At 47.9% G+C, this 14,097-nt stretch overlaps 1 protein-coding gene across 1 annotated transcript in view; it reads left to right on the top strand.

Moving 5' to 3' along the window:
• Nucleotides 1–4,474: 4,474 nt before the first annotated feature.
• The window catches only part of EPDR1 (ependymin related 1), a 124,729-nt gene continuing 115,106 nt past the window's right edge, over nt 4,475–14,097 (top strand). Inside the window, exon 1 of the mRNA XM_085607459.1 lies at nt 4,475–4,984. Coding sequence (XP_085463585.1) covers nt 4,707–4,984 — 278 coding nt within the window. The 5' untranslated portion in view covers nt 4,475–4,706. The remainder of the gene's footprint in view (nt 4,985–14,097) is intronic.

The following is a 14,097-nucleotide window of genomic DNA, read 5'->3' as shown; positions in this document are numbered from 1 at the left end:
GGTGTATGTCAACCCCCTCCTTCAAGTCAGGTGCCACATCTCTGGGTGTTTGTACCTTTCTCTCAGCACTAGAGACTACAATCTTGCTGCCACCATCTGAGCTGGACTCCACCTCCAACTCAGCAAAGCTCACTTCTTGAGCTAACCATTCTTCTTCAGCTGAGACACTCATGGCCTCAAGCCTCTCGAGCTCCATATCAAGCTCCCTCATCCTTAATTTGTGTGCCAAGGTCAATTTCAATTCTTCCAAGGCATACATCTTCTTGCTCTCTTCTATTTTGTTTTGGGTTTCCATTTCCATCAGCTTCAACTCAAGCCTCATGACTTCTAACTCATGATCTCTAGCCCTTTGATTCTCCTCCAACTCCTCTGGAGTGAGACTCCTACTGGAATGGGAGCTGCCAGCCCTTGAGACTGGTCCGACCACGGGCAGAGCTTGGGAAACAAAACCATCCTCTTCATCTGCATCATCCTCCTCCTGGGCCTCCCACCAGGCCTTCAAGACTTTTTGGAGCTCATCCTTTCTAGCTCCGCTTTTAAAGGGGCAACCACGGTCTTTGCAGAATCGCTTGAGTGCTACAACTCTGTACGAATACAAATCTGCAATGGAAAACTCCATTTCTGCCTTCTCACTTGTTGCCACTTGAGACATGATGCTCTTGAAGAGTTACTCAAAAATAGAATCAAATAATACAGTATGTGATTGTCTATTGGTCTGCACTCCTAGTGATGTACACCAATTACTGTGGGTCAAGTACAAATACAAGTTCAATCCTCACCGCTGACCACCAATGTTAGATCTGGGAGTCTCTAGTTGGCAGGGTAGGTACCACTGTCCAAGTAGGGACCCTTGCTTCTAGTCAGGGAAAGGGGGATACACTGTTAAGATAACCCCTGCTCACCCTCTAGGTAGCTTGGCCTGAGCAGTCTAGACTATCAAAGGCAATGTGTAAAGTATTTGTACCAACACTCACAGTAACACAGTGAAAACACCACAGATTTACTCCACACCAGTTTTAGAAAAATAAGGTATCTTTACTAAAAACTTCACAAGACCAAATACTTCAGAAAAACCAACATACAATTAAAAAGGTTACTTCAAAGATAGTTCAAGAGTTTGCAGAAAGTACTCCAGGATGTAAAAGTCAGTGTCCTGCACAATGCGACTCTCAATGCACAAAATGCGACAATCTCGTGCCCAACAGTACCTGTAGTTGCGATAAGGTTCCCAAAAGCTATCACAAGGAAGATGGCAAAGGCGATGCGATACTCCTGAGACCTTGGTGAGGCTTTGCAGCAGCCCTGCTTCACGCAGCAGAGGTGGATGCGCCGGCTCCGATCTGTAGGGGGAGGATGCGATGACTTTGGCTTTCGTTGCATAGGTTTCTTTGGGGGAAGCTTCACACACAGGTACGATGCGACGATCTTCGATGCGGCGTGATGCGCGGCGCAGCGCTGACTTCTGGCGCCGCAACCTTCGATGCGTCACGGGACGGGACTCTGCGTCGACACACGCAGCGACTGGATACTTTCACGCACCGGCAGTGGTGCGGCCCGCAAACTGGTTCTGCGATCACCCTCGCAGCGTCAGGAATCTTCTCGCACCGGAACGATGCTCGACGCACTCGGCGATGCGGGGACTCCGGGTGCTGCGATGACGCCGCGATGAAATCTTCCTCGCACTCTCGTTCTTGCGACACGCAATCGGATGATGCGTTGGGTACCAGTTACTCTTTTACACGCTTCTGCTTCCCAGCTCCCAAACACAGCAAAACGACCTCCTGAGGCCCCAAGACTGGGCAAGCACTCCAAGGCAGGTCAGAACTCCTTCAGCAGAGTTCCAGGGGAGCTGGTGGTGAAGTCCTTTTGTTCCTGGGACTTCTTAACAGGGAGCCGGCTCTTCTCAGGCCCTTGGAGATCAGAATCAAAAGAAGGCGACACAGCAAAGTCCTTCCCCTCTCCTTGGCAGCAAAGCAAAGCAGCAAGCAGGCAGTCTTCTCCTCTTCAGTCCTTTTCAGCTTTCTCCTTGGCAGAGGTTTCTTCTTAGTTCCAAAGTGATCTAAAGTTTAGGTGTCTGGGGTCCTCTTCTTATACCCCTCCAAGCCTTTGTCTCTCTTTGTTCCAGTGGGGGGATTCCCCTGCTCAAACCGGTTCCTGGGTGTGCTCTGCTCTGGAGCACCTGGTTCCTTTCAGAGTGAGGGGCAGGGTCGTTAGACGCTCAGCAGGAGGTGGAGCCTTCTTTGTGCCAGCAGAGGCAGAGTCCTCAGCCTGGCCAGCAGGGGGTGGAGCCAGCTTTGTGTTGGCAGAGGCAGCCCTATTCAAACCCAGGGACTACTCCTCCCACCCATCTAAAGCAGATCTCCCTATTCACCCTGCTGCTGACTCATCCAGGCTCCTGGAGCCACCCAGCCCATCACATGACACCAGTCAGCCAACCAGCACACAGGAACGTTAAACAGGAGAATAGCTACTTTCTAAAAAGTGCTATTCTCACACAGTGAATTTAAAAACCATCTTGCTAAAAAGATGTATAATTAAATTCTGAACACAGAGATACCAAACTTGGATTTTCTATCTTGCCCTTATGGGAAGATAGGCATGTAAACAGCCTTCCCCATTCTATCCTATGGGCAAGATAGCCTCTCAGCAGTGAAAAACGAAAATGGCTGTAATTCACTACCAGGGCATGTTACACACCTCAGTACATGCCCTACCTTTCAGATACACTGCACCCAGCTCAGGGGGGTACCTAGGGCCACCATAGGGATGCCTGACATGTACAGAAAGGGAAGGATAAGGCCTGGTCAGTGGGTGCACTGGCCAGGTCGACATGGCAGTCCTGGACTGCACATAGGCACTGCAAGCAGGCCTAAGACATCATTTTAGCGCTACTCCTGTGGGTGGCACAACCAGTGCTGCAGCCCACTAGTAGCATTTGAATCACCAGCCCAGGCACACGCAGTGCACTTTACTAGGGGCTAACAGGTGAAACAAATATACCAATCATGGATAACCAATCAATATAACAATTTATACAGAGAGCATATGCACTTTAGCACTGATCAGCAGTGGTAAAGTGCTCAGAGTCCTATTGCCAACAACCACAGGTCAGAAAAAATAAAGGAGGAAGAAGCAAAAAGTTTGGGGATAACCCTGCAAAAAGGGCCGTTTCCAACACTCCCATATCAGAAATAGTGGCTGCAACAGGCCTGCTGACTACCATCATCAGTGACACTGTGCTCATATGTACATGGTTATATGTGCCTCCATCCCTTTACTAGCGCCTCAGAATTTTGGACTAGATTTTGCTGGGTGGCATAGTATCTGAAAATGAATGAAAGGGTGAAATAGTATTGCTTTGTTGTAAGACCCCAGATAACTTTCTTCTCCCAGGATCACTAGCATGATACTGATGGCTTCCTTCCACCTGATGCGGGTCAGAGTTGCATTTTAGGATGTAGTCTTTTTTCCTTTAATTTTCAGTAAAACAAGTCTCTGCACCTTTTAATGTTTTGTTTAATATACAGTTGCCTCTGACAAAAAGGGAAACCTGATAGTTACCTTTCAATAGTCTGTCAACTAGTACAACGTAATACATGCAAGGGCATCAACAATAAATTGCAGAGGGAAGAAATTTGTCATCATTCGCAACCCCAAAAAATTCTTGAGCCCATCAAATGTTTTTCATTAGACCCACCCTTAGTCCCGCCTCTAGCCCCGCCTCCTTGTCACACCCCCTGCTCGATCTGATGAGTTCTGCACTTTTTTTCCCCCATTTAATGCACTGAGTATTATACAATGAGACTTGCAGGATACACATAGACTGTGCTTAAGGCCGACTTAGGGGGTTGTGTAACAATGATTGGAATCGTTAAAATCCATTTAGTCTAGGGTGTGGAATTTTCAGAGTAAAATAATTATCTGGAATTTGCTCTCCCAAAATGGAATAATAGTCGCGGATTTTTGTTATTACGGCACCAAATTCAGTATGTCCCTGTACTTATTTAGCCTTTCACCTTTTTGAATTTGGCCAGGTTTGACTTACTGAAATGTATGTAATGGTTCAGACTTTCTCACACACAGTAAATTCTGGGCCCAATAAACTCCACACCTCTTTTGTCATCCCTGCACAACAGGTGTTTTCAAAGGCATCTTAAAAATCTGGAGCAGTAGTAATGAAGACCATAGATCCCTGTAGTCAACACACTGAGCTAAATTAAAATGTTTCCAGTGCGCACTAATTTAAACCAGAGCAGCTTTACTAGGTTATTGTAGTGTGTCCTTCAGCCCCAAAGTGCATTTTACTTGCCCGAGGCCCGCCGCCCACCCCCAAAGCTGCTCCATGACAACCCTGGGCAGCTACGCCGTTAGACTGGGCAAATGTACAAATAGCGAAGGCAGACGGTGAATATGATACGAAGGGCAGAGATTAATATTACTGTAAACTGGACTAAAAAATCCTCTGAGCTCTGACGAGGCAGTTTACCAATGGAAGCGACGTTCACGCTGGAACCTGTTTGTCCCCGGAATCTTCCAGCATACTCGTTCTCCTTGCCAAAGCTATGCACAGCAAGCGTCGTCACGAGCCTCGGTGTGCAAACGAGTAAGACCCGCCTCCCGCAGAAGAGCAGCGCTGCAGTAACACAAGCAGCTGTGCCTACGGAGGTACCACATTATCAGAACCCGGACCACCTCCTCCCTATACCATGGCGAGCGGGCACAGTTCGGATACCTTTCCCGCACGGGCAGGAATTCTGCAGCCAATATTTCTGCTCCTAGCCTGCTGCTGGCTGAGCCTTGAGGGAGCCCACCCTACCCGGACCACTGAGCCTAAGCCCTGTCTCGCGCCGCTGCAGTGGGAGGGCAGGACAGTGCAATACGATCATACTACGGGAAGGAACGTCAGAGCGTCCGTGACGTACGACGCGGTTAATCATCGCATCAGGGTCCTCGAGGAGAAGAAGGGGCTTGTACCCTGCAAAAAGTAGGTGGTTGGTAATTGTTGGTGTGTTGTTACTGGATCGGAGGCGGGGATGCTGTATCTAGCACGGAAGTCGGAAGTTGCGTCAAGGCCGCCCTCTGCTACCCTTGAGGGACGAATGTCATGTTAATCGTGCTTGATGCGGTACGGGGCTTTAAGTGGCATGAAAAATCTGGGGTGGGCGATAGAATTATGGGCGTGGCTTTAGAAAACATAAACGGAAAATCTCTGCTTAGCATAACGTGCCACCCCACCCGACTGGTAATTTGCAGCTTCTGTTATAGCATCTTGAAATATAATGCAACCACAACAAGCATTACACCTACAAGCCAGGGCTGTTGGCTTTGTCAATGAATGTTAGCTGCATAAGATAAACCAGCAACAACTATGGATACGTTAATGTTTCATTTATGAAATGAGACTGTGAAAGAACTATAACGATTATCTTTGAAGTTACATCAAAGGCAGTGCAGGGTGGCACTGCTGCAGAGTTAAGTTGTATTTTTTTCACCCTGAGGTCGAGGGCATAAATAGAGAGCTAGATTTGGACCCATCTCAGCATTAAGCACCAGGAGGACCAAGCACATTTAAAGCCCTGAGCAAATATATGTGTTAAAATTATATAGTGAATTGAATGGAGAACCCTGTTCTAGATGGTAGGGTGACCAGAAGTCTCAGATTTCTCAGGAGAGTCATGGTTTTCAGAGGACTTTCCTAGCTTTCGGATTCTTTTCTTGATTTTAATTACATACCTCAGTTTTTGGAACAATTGCCAGCTCATTGTGCAAAGCAGATATTAAGCGTATGCCCACCTTCTAACTGTGCATCTAAAGTGTAAAAAAAAAAAGTACCTCATTTATCATTTTCTTTCACGGATTACAGGAGGAGGTCAGCTAGTGTTTGTAGTAGAGGCGACAGACAGGGGAGGATGGCACTGGTGCTCAGGACGGCGGTCCTGCCATAGCTAATTTTATGTAAACATAGTCCTGTAAAATGTGTGACTATATATAGACACAGTGATGGACCGTGTAGGGCGTTTTACCGGGGCGGTGACGTGGCGCAGAGGAGGGGCAGGGTGGGGGGTTGCAAAATGCGGCATACGGCCGAGTTCAGGTAAGTTACGAAAAAAATTAATAAAACGAATTTCGTTGCACGTGCTGCATCGCCAAATGCGATGCAGCGCGCGCAACGAAATTAGTTTTATTAATTTTTTTCGTAACTTACCTGAAATCGGCCGTTTGCCGCATTTTGCAACCCCCCACCCTGCCCTTCCTCTGCGCCACGTCCACGCCCCGGTAAAATGCCCTACACGGGCCGTCACTGTATAGACACATTTAGGAGGCTACATTTACATCTCACCTCCTCCTGTGCTACTTGAAAGAAAAAGTTAAATTATGTAAGTTATTTCTGTGTGTGTGTATATATATTTTTATATTTATATATACATATATGTATATATATTCACTTAAAAAACCATAGGTTTCACACATGTTATAGTTAGCTGGACATTTCACTCGTAAAAAAACAATGAAATTCCCCCGTTATAGTTAGTTCAGATAACTATAACTCGCGCGCCCGCAATCCACTGCTCATGACGTCACATATTACATCACTCATGACATGGTCAGTGGCATTACTCATGACATCACTGATGACATCATCCTTATGATAGAGTGGCGGTTGCGCGAGTTATAGTTATCTGAACTAACTATAATGGGGGAATTTAATTGTTTTTTTACGAGTGAAATGTCCAGCTAACTATAACATGTGTGAAACCTATGGTTTTTTAAGTGAATTTGTAAGGTTTTTTAAATGCTAAGTTATGTATGTATTATTATATTTTTTATATATTTATTTTACAATAAACTACCTATGTATATAGTTATAGATTGACTGTATCCTGTAATATGGAATGGCTCGTTTAAAATGTTTTATTTTTTATTTTTTAAGGTTTTTCACCGTGCACGCACCCCGCGAATTTTTGAAAAAAAAATAAAATGTTTTTTTCACCCTTCTGGGTCCTTCAGGGACCCCCTGACAAAGGCTAGGGGGTCAGGAACTCTCTACCCTGCCCCTTTTCACGTTCTCCACCTTTCTTTTTCACTGTCACACACCAAACACACAAAATGGCGGCCGACACTTCCTGATTTCGACCGATTCGAATGTTGACTGACATGTAACCACCAATCAGAATTGCGCTCGTGCACGTTAGGGTGCGCGCACGGTGCGTGCAAGGTCCGCGCTTATAGATATTTATGTACTTTTAAATGCAATTTTCCCAGGAACAACTGAACAGATTGACACCATATATGCAAAAGGCACATGCCTGACCTGAGGACTACCTCTTTGCCAAATTTCAAGTAATTCTGTTCAGCCGTTCGGGCTGTACCTTCGACTAAAGGTCCTATGGGAAAATGCATGGGGAAAACGCGTTTTGGGACCCCCCTTTTTTCTCAGCCCCCGCTTGACGAGTCACCCCGAGACTTTCAGGGTAGGAGCTGAGCGGAGCGCCCCATTAGTTTTGAAAATTTCGCGAGGATTCGTCAACCGGCGCCAAAGTTATTCAAAATAGAATTTTCAGATTTCCTATGGAAACACGGTCCTAACTATAACTATCTACTGGCGACCGCCAGTAGATAATATATTCACCATAGGTTTCAGGGGCGTTATAGTTAGTTGGACATTTCACTCGTACAAATCCATAGAAATTCCGCCGTTAGAGTTAGTTCAGCTAACTATAAAACGCGCGCCCGCAATGCACTGCTGATGACGTCACATATTACATCACTCATGACATGGTCAGTGACATCACTCATGACATCACTGATGACATCTCAAATGACCACTGATGACATCATCCTTGTGATAGAGTGGCAGACCTCCTCTCACCCTAATATAACCTTTGATACACACACTCAAAAATACAAACTAACATTTTCAAAACAATGGACATACCAATACCAGTTACAACACACCTATTCAGTTATTCCAAGATCTACACACACATCCACTCATTCACCAACAGTCCCTATACAGTCACTCATACATGTACTCACTCATCATATGTACTCATACACCTATACATCCTGTTACACACCGCCACTCATCCAGAGTTACTCACACACATAGTCTCACATGCAAACAAAGTATCAAACATCCATTTACTCGCATATACAGTTATTCACACACTGCCACACTTCTACAGAAACTTACACATACTTACTCTCTTAAACAATCACTTATAGAAACACCTACTTATTTGTACAGTGTAGGAAGGTGGATATCTGACTATGGTTACCCCCAAATTTTTGCCTAGTGTCTAGCTGGTTTTTCGACTTAGTTGGCCTGAGATCCTGCCATTCAGGATCTCAGCCTGGCTGTTCTCTTTTTAAAATGGACTCCATGTACCCTAGGTACATACCCAATTGGTTGGATCACCCTGTGAGCCCCTGTACCAGTGTACACTAGGTACCCAGGGCATTGGTGTATCTAAGGCCTACCAGGGGCTGAAGCATGTATTGTGCCACCCCGGGCCTGGCCTAACAAATTTGACACAACTGGCTGATCTCTCAGCTGGGGTAAGTTGGTGTAACCACCTCTTACTTAGGTGTAGTATACCTATACCTAACCTTAAATGGGACACATATTAACCTATAAGTCACTCCTATGGCAGGCCTTAACAATCCTGAAGGCAGAGTGCTTGGTTTCATGTGAGATGGTGCTCTGGAATGAGCTGAGCCTGTCTGCAGTGATCGGAACCACTTCCTTTTACTGTTTCCAGATATCGCCATACCATATACTCTCAAGTGCATTATGAACCTCGCGGTTAAATGCTATCTTTGGTTTGGCTTTATCAAAACATGTCGAGTAAGGTGTCATACGAATTGGAATACTAACCCCTCGCCAATTCTGGCGACGGGGTTAGCATTCCACCCTTCTAGAGGGACACGACATGTACAGTACCTGAAACCCGGGTAAAATCAGACATAGCCTCAGCTCCACAAAATGGATGCTGCCACCACAGACACAAGTCTGCCCTCCTGCTGCTGGGAGTCCTTCCAGCTTGGGAGGTGTGGACAAAGGGTTTCCTGCCAGGGGAGGTGCGTGCACCACCCCAGACAGGATTTTGTGTATTGGTCAGGTAGGGCTTGAATAGAATGAGACATGCCTGAGGCTCACAAGGAGCCTCGGTGCATATGCCAGTTCAAACCGGTCCTGGGGCACACCAGCCCTGGACCTGGGGCGAGCTGGACAAAGGATTGGGGGTGTAACCACCCCCCTTCCTGGTCCCACCCATAGGGAGGGACCTAGCAGGTAGTCCGGCCCCTAGAATCCGAATAAAGGTAGGAGCTGTGTCCTAAGACTTTAGACATCCTGGAATCAACTGAAACTAAGAAGAAGACGGGAACTTCGACGCTCTGCCGCACAGAGGACTGAAGCCAATCGCCTCTGTGGTCAGGGAGTGACCACCTTGCTAACGCAAGCACCATCCAGCGAATCAACGTCTGCTTTGCCGCCGCCTCCCGCCGGAGCCCGAGCCCAGAGACTGACAAGACCTGGACCTCCAGACCTCTCACCGCCCGATCCACAGTCCCTGCAAAGAAGGAACCCGTGGAGGCACCGAGACACGTGGAGCCAGCCATCTTGAAACGACCACGACAAGCTGCAAGCGCGACAACCGAGGCTCCCTCCAAGTTGTGCTTTGGGATCTGAGAAGCCCAACATCCGAGCAGCATCTGCACCAAAGGTGAGCCCTCCAGCATCTCCACGATCTGCGTGGGGCCCCTCTGCATTTTGCCACTCGACGCGCCTAACCGGTTGCTGGCCCGTTGGCTAGTGGCCATCTTGGCGACGAACTTCAAGAAATACACCGCTGGTCTGATTGCTCCAGACTGGCCCTTGCTCCCCTCCAAAGGAGCAGCCCCTCTGACCTTGCTGGTCAGAACTATCAGCTTATTCTGTTTTCCACAACAACTGCTTTTGCCAAGGCTTGTTTGCTTCGATCAAGTCGCAGACACCGCCGACAGCGAGAGCCTGCGTGGGACAGCTCGTGAACCGACTCCTGGACGTCGTCGACCTTCAGGGACCACGTGGCAGCAGAGACAAGCTGCACCTTTCCTCCTGTTTGCACCCGACATCGCCTGGCACCCACCTGGTGCCACGCTGGTCACTGGCTAGTGACTGTGAACACTGTCCCCTCTGCTTACAGGTCTTCTACAACTCCGATCCACCCTTGGATCCACCGCATCTCTTCGGGACCGACCGCCAGCAGCATCTTTGTCTTCAGGCTCCATTGAACAGATAGAAGAAACCCGACGCACTTCGAGACCTATGCACCCGCTTCCTGTGGGTGAGGTAAAGCTGGCACTCCGGTGCCCAAGTGTAGAGAATCATCTCTAGTGTCTGTGTTTCCAATCTTGAGTTCATAGTCCATCCGGAAGATCCTGTTTGCAGTAACTTTTACGCACCCATTGAAAACCTATGGGAGCACGCGTGTGACTATTTGCTCTGCACACGCAACCCGTGGACCTCCTGGTCACTAACTAAAGTTAGCTCCTTGTAGGCCCAGCGATTCTAGAGGCCCTAGGCCTTTTCCCTTTTCTGTTCGTGGTACTTATACCACTATTTTAGTATATGGTTTGAGCGGCCACCAGGGCCTATCCATATAAAGTGCAACTTCTGTGTATTCTAACGTATTCTTGTTTAACGATTTGTTGTTCCTGTGCTCATAAAGAGTCTAGGGGATACTTTGAGAAATAAATACATATATATTTTCAATATATATCTGTGTGGTGTCCTTTCATTGGTATAAAGGGGGGTTACATTTGGTAAAACAGCCTGCTTAACACGTTTCACGAGTTTAGCCTCAAAGACTGCTTAGCCTACGCTACCACTAGGGCAGCTAGTCTGAAAAGGTTGACTTACAACCACACCATAAGGGTTGCTTGGCATGGTACAAGGTGGTCACTTTAACTAGTGAACATCATATACCAGGCCAACTTCTCACATTGGTGAGCAGCGGTTGGATTTGAGCTTGGTGTGTTTTACCATTGTAATCTCTTGGTTACCAATTGAAAGATCACATAGGTACCTGTAGGTACATATAAAACAGGATAGATATACTTAAGTTCTACTGAACTTAGTTGTTGTAGAGCAAAGGGAGTAGCACACCCTGACTACAACTACTAGATAGGTTTAGTAGGTAAACCCAAGTGTAGGTAGATTGCAACACATCCACCCACACTTAAGAGCAATGGAGGGGGCAGAGGGGTCCAAGGTACCCATCTCTGTCGAGAGTGACCCCCAGAGGGCACCAACTCTCTTTGCTACCCTAAATCAAAATGAGCTCAGGCAGTTGGCAAATATCAGGGGCCTTAAACAGCCCAAGAACCCTACTTCTGCTGAACTCAGAGAGCTTTTGCAAGCTGATGAAGATCAGAAAGCTCTCAAGAAAGCCTCCCAGTTAGGCCCCTTAGGGACTGGAACAGGAGGCCCCCCTTCTGAAGATGCTACTGAGGTACCCCTTTCCAATAGTCACCCCTTAGGTGAGATTCATACTACAGAGGATGAAAGTGATAAGGATACAGATGGTAGTGAGGATGAAGGGAGAAATAGCCCAGTGCCAAGTGTTATACTTGGCCCAGCTAAACTAAGGCTATTGGGGACTGACAATGGGATCACCCCATTGGATCTCCCCAGTGGACTTAACCAGGGGCTTGGGAGGCAAAGGATTCACTCAGGTGACTCTAATGCTTCTCATACCTCTAGAGGCTCTCAAGGTCACTCCAGGAGAAGGATGACCACCCCTCAGAGGAGGGACCACGAGGCCAGAATGCAGGAAGCTCAGCTGAGAATCAGGAAACAGGAGCTAGAAGTAGCTCTGATGGAAGAGAAACTGAGTAAGGCTAGGCAACCTATACCTATACCCACTGGTGGCAGCAATGTCCCTAGGGACAAAGATAGGGTCTTTGACAATAGGAACCTGTCCAAGGTTGTGCCCCCCTACAAAAGTGGGGATGATATTCACAAATGGATGACTGCTCTTGAGAGAGCCTGCAAAGTGCAGCAGGTTCCTGAAGACCAGTGGGCAGCAATCTTATGGCTCTCCTTTGAAGGTAGAGGCAGAGATAGACTCCTCACTGTTAGGGAGGAGGATGTCAGAAACTACAGAGTCCTGAAGAGTGTCCTAGTTGATGGGTTAGGCTTAACCACTGAACAGTACAGGTTAATGTTCAGAGACACCCAGAAGACACAGACTCAGGACTGGTCTGAATATGTGGAATGTGCCACTAAGGCTTTGGAGGGTTGGTTGCTGGGAAGTAAGGTATCTGATTATACAGGATTGTACAATTTGATGATGAGAGAGCAGATTTTAAGTAATTGTCAAAACCAGCTTCTCCATCAACACCTGGTAGACTCAGATTTGACCTCTCCCCAAGAATTGGGAAAGAGGGCAGATAAATGGGTCAGGACCAGGATCAGGCCTAAAAATCAGGGTGGTGACCAAAAGAAAGATACCACCAAGCCTCAAGAGAAGGGTGGGGATAAAGCAAAAGAGAAATCTTCCTCAGGGCCCCAAAACTCCACACAGGGTGGTGGGTCCCAAGCTCCCTCCTCTACCACAGCTAAAAAGCCTTACTGCCATGAATGTAAAATTCCTGGGCATTGGAAAACTGACAGCAGTTGCCCAAAGGCTAAAAACAAAACTGTTCCTCCAACTACTCCTGTCACACCACCTATTACTGTCAGCAGTAATCCCCCAGGTGGTGGGAGTGCCCCCAGAAATCTGGGTGGGTTCACTTGGGGAACACAGGGGGACCCTGGCTTAGCCAATTCCCCTACAGCAACTACTCTTGTCTGTGATGGTGGCATGGGGTTTGCCAACTTCACTGCCTGTCCCAACACTTTGGGTAGGTACAGACAGGAGCCCTACATCAATGGTACAAAAGCTGAGGCCTACAGAGACACTGGAGCTAGCATCACTATGGTGGCCCATTGGCTAGTTCCCTCTGAGCAGCTTTTGCCTGGTTTCTCCTACCAGGTAGCAAACATTGATGGCAAACAGAAAAGTCATCCCATGGCAGAAGTATGTCTCAGCTGGGGAGGTGTCACTGGCCCTAAAAGGGTGGCAGTGTCCCCAACCTTGCCTGTAGATTGCTTACTGGGGAATGACTTAGAACTCTCAGCTTGGGCTGAAGTTGAACAAGACACCCATTCTAAAATGGTAGGCCTTTCAAAAAAGGGTAGTGGGGTTGTGCCATTCACAACCCCTGTCCAAATAGATTTCCTCCCTGGAAAGGTTGGAAGGGCAGTGGCAGCCACAGCCCAGGCACAGACAGACTTCCCTGTAGAGACTGGCAGAGCTGTGACAGTCACAGCTTAAACACAAACTGAGTGCCCCCCTGAAAAGGTTGGCAAGGCTGTAATGGTCTCAGCCTATACTCAGACTGACATAGGTGTAGTGAAGCCTGAAACTATGGATCACTCCACACAAACAGAGAGTAGTGGGGAGGAAGAAAAGTCTCCCTCTCCCCAGACATTAGGAAAAGGTCAGCCTCCTCAGGGATCTGACCCCACCCCTTGTGAAGGAACTGCCCCAGAGGTAGCCAGGCCTGGCCTGGCAAAGCCTCTGATGTCAGTGGACCTTTCCAAGGTGGGACCTAGTCTGGTGCAGGTAGCCTGCCTCTCTCTACCATGCCTCAGTCAGCCCAGGGCTGCAGAGGTCAGGGAGGCCAGTGGACCCCAAGAGGGCCCCTGTCCACAAGAACCCCCCCATCAAAAGAATGAGGATTGCCTGGCTAGTAGTCCTAGCCAGGTGATGGGTAAAAACATTCCTGAGGGGTCGCCTTTACAGGTAGTTAGGGACCTCCCCCAGAGGGATTCTGTTGGGCACAGGCAAACATGGTACCTTAGGGCCCCAAACCTGACCTGTCCCTCCAGTAAGCCCACAGAAGGGACCCAGCCTCCAGCTTTAGGTAGCCAGAGGCTGACCCTGAGAGCACAGTGCAACTCAGTTAAGGAAAGAAAGGCATCCATGGTGGAGGATGATTGGAGGAAGCTGAGGCCTCACTTTGAGGACACTCACTTCAGTACTCCATCTCAACACCAGCCTTTTA

This window comes from Triturus cristatus, chromosome 5_2, assembly GCF_964204655.1.
Source record: "Triturus cristatus chromosome 5_2, aTriCri1.1, whole genome shotgun sequence".
Lineage (NCBI taxonomy): Eukaryota > Metazoa > Chordata > Amphibia > Caudata > Salamandridae > Triturus > Triturus cristatus.
Note: the sequence above shows the minus strand (reverse complement) of the source record. Positions and strands in the feature narration are given on the sequence as shown.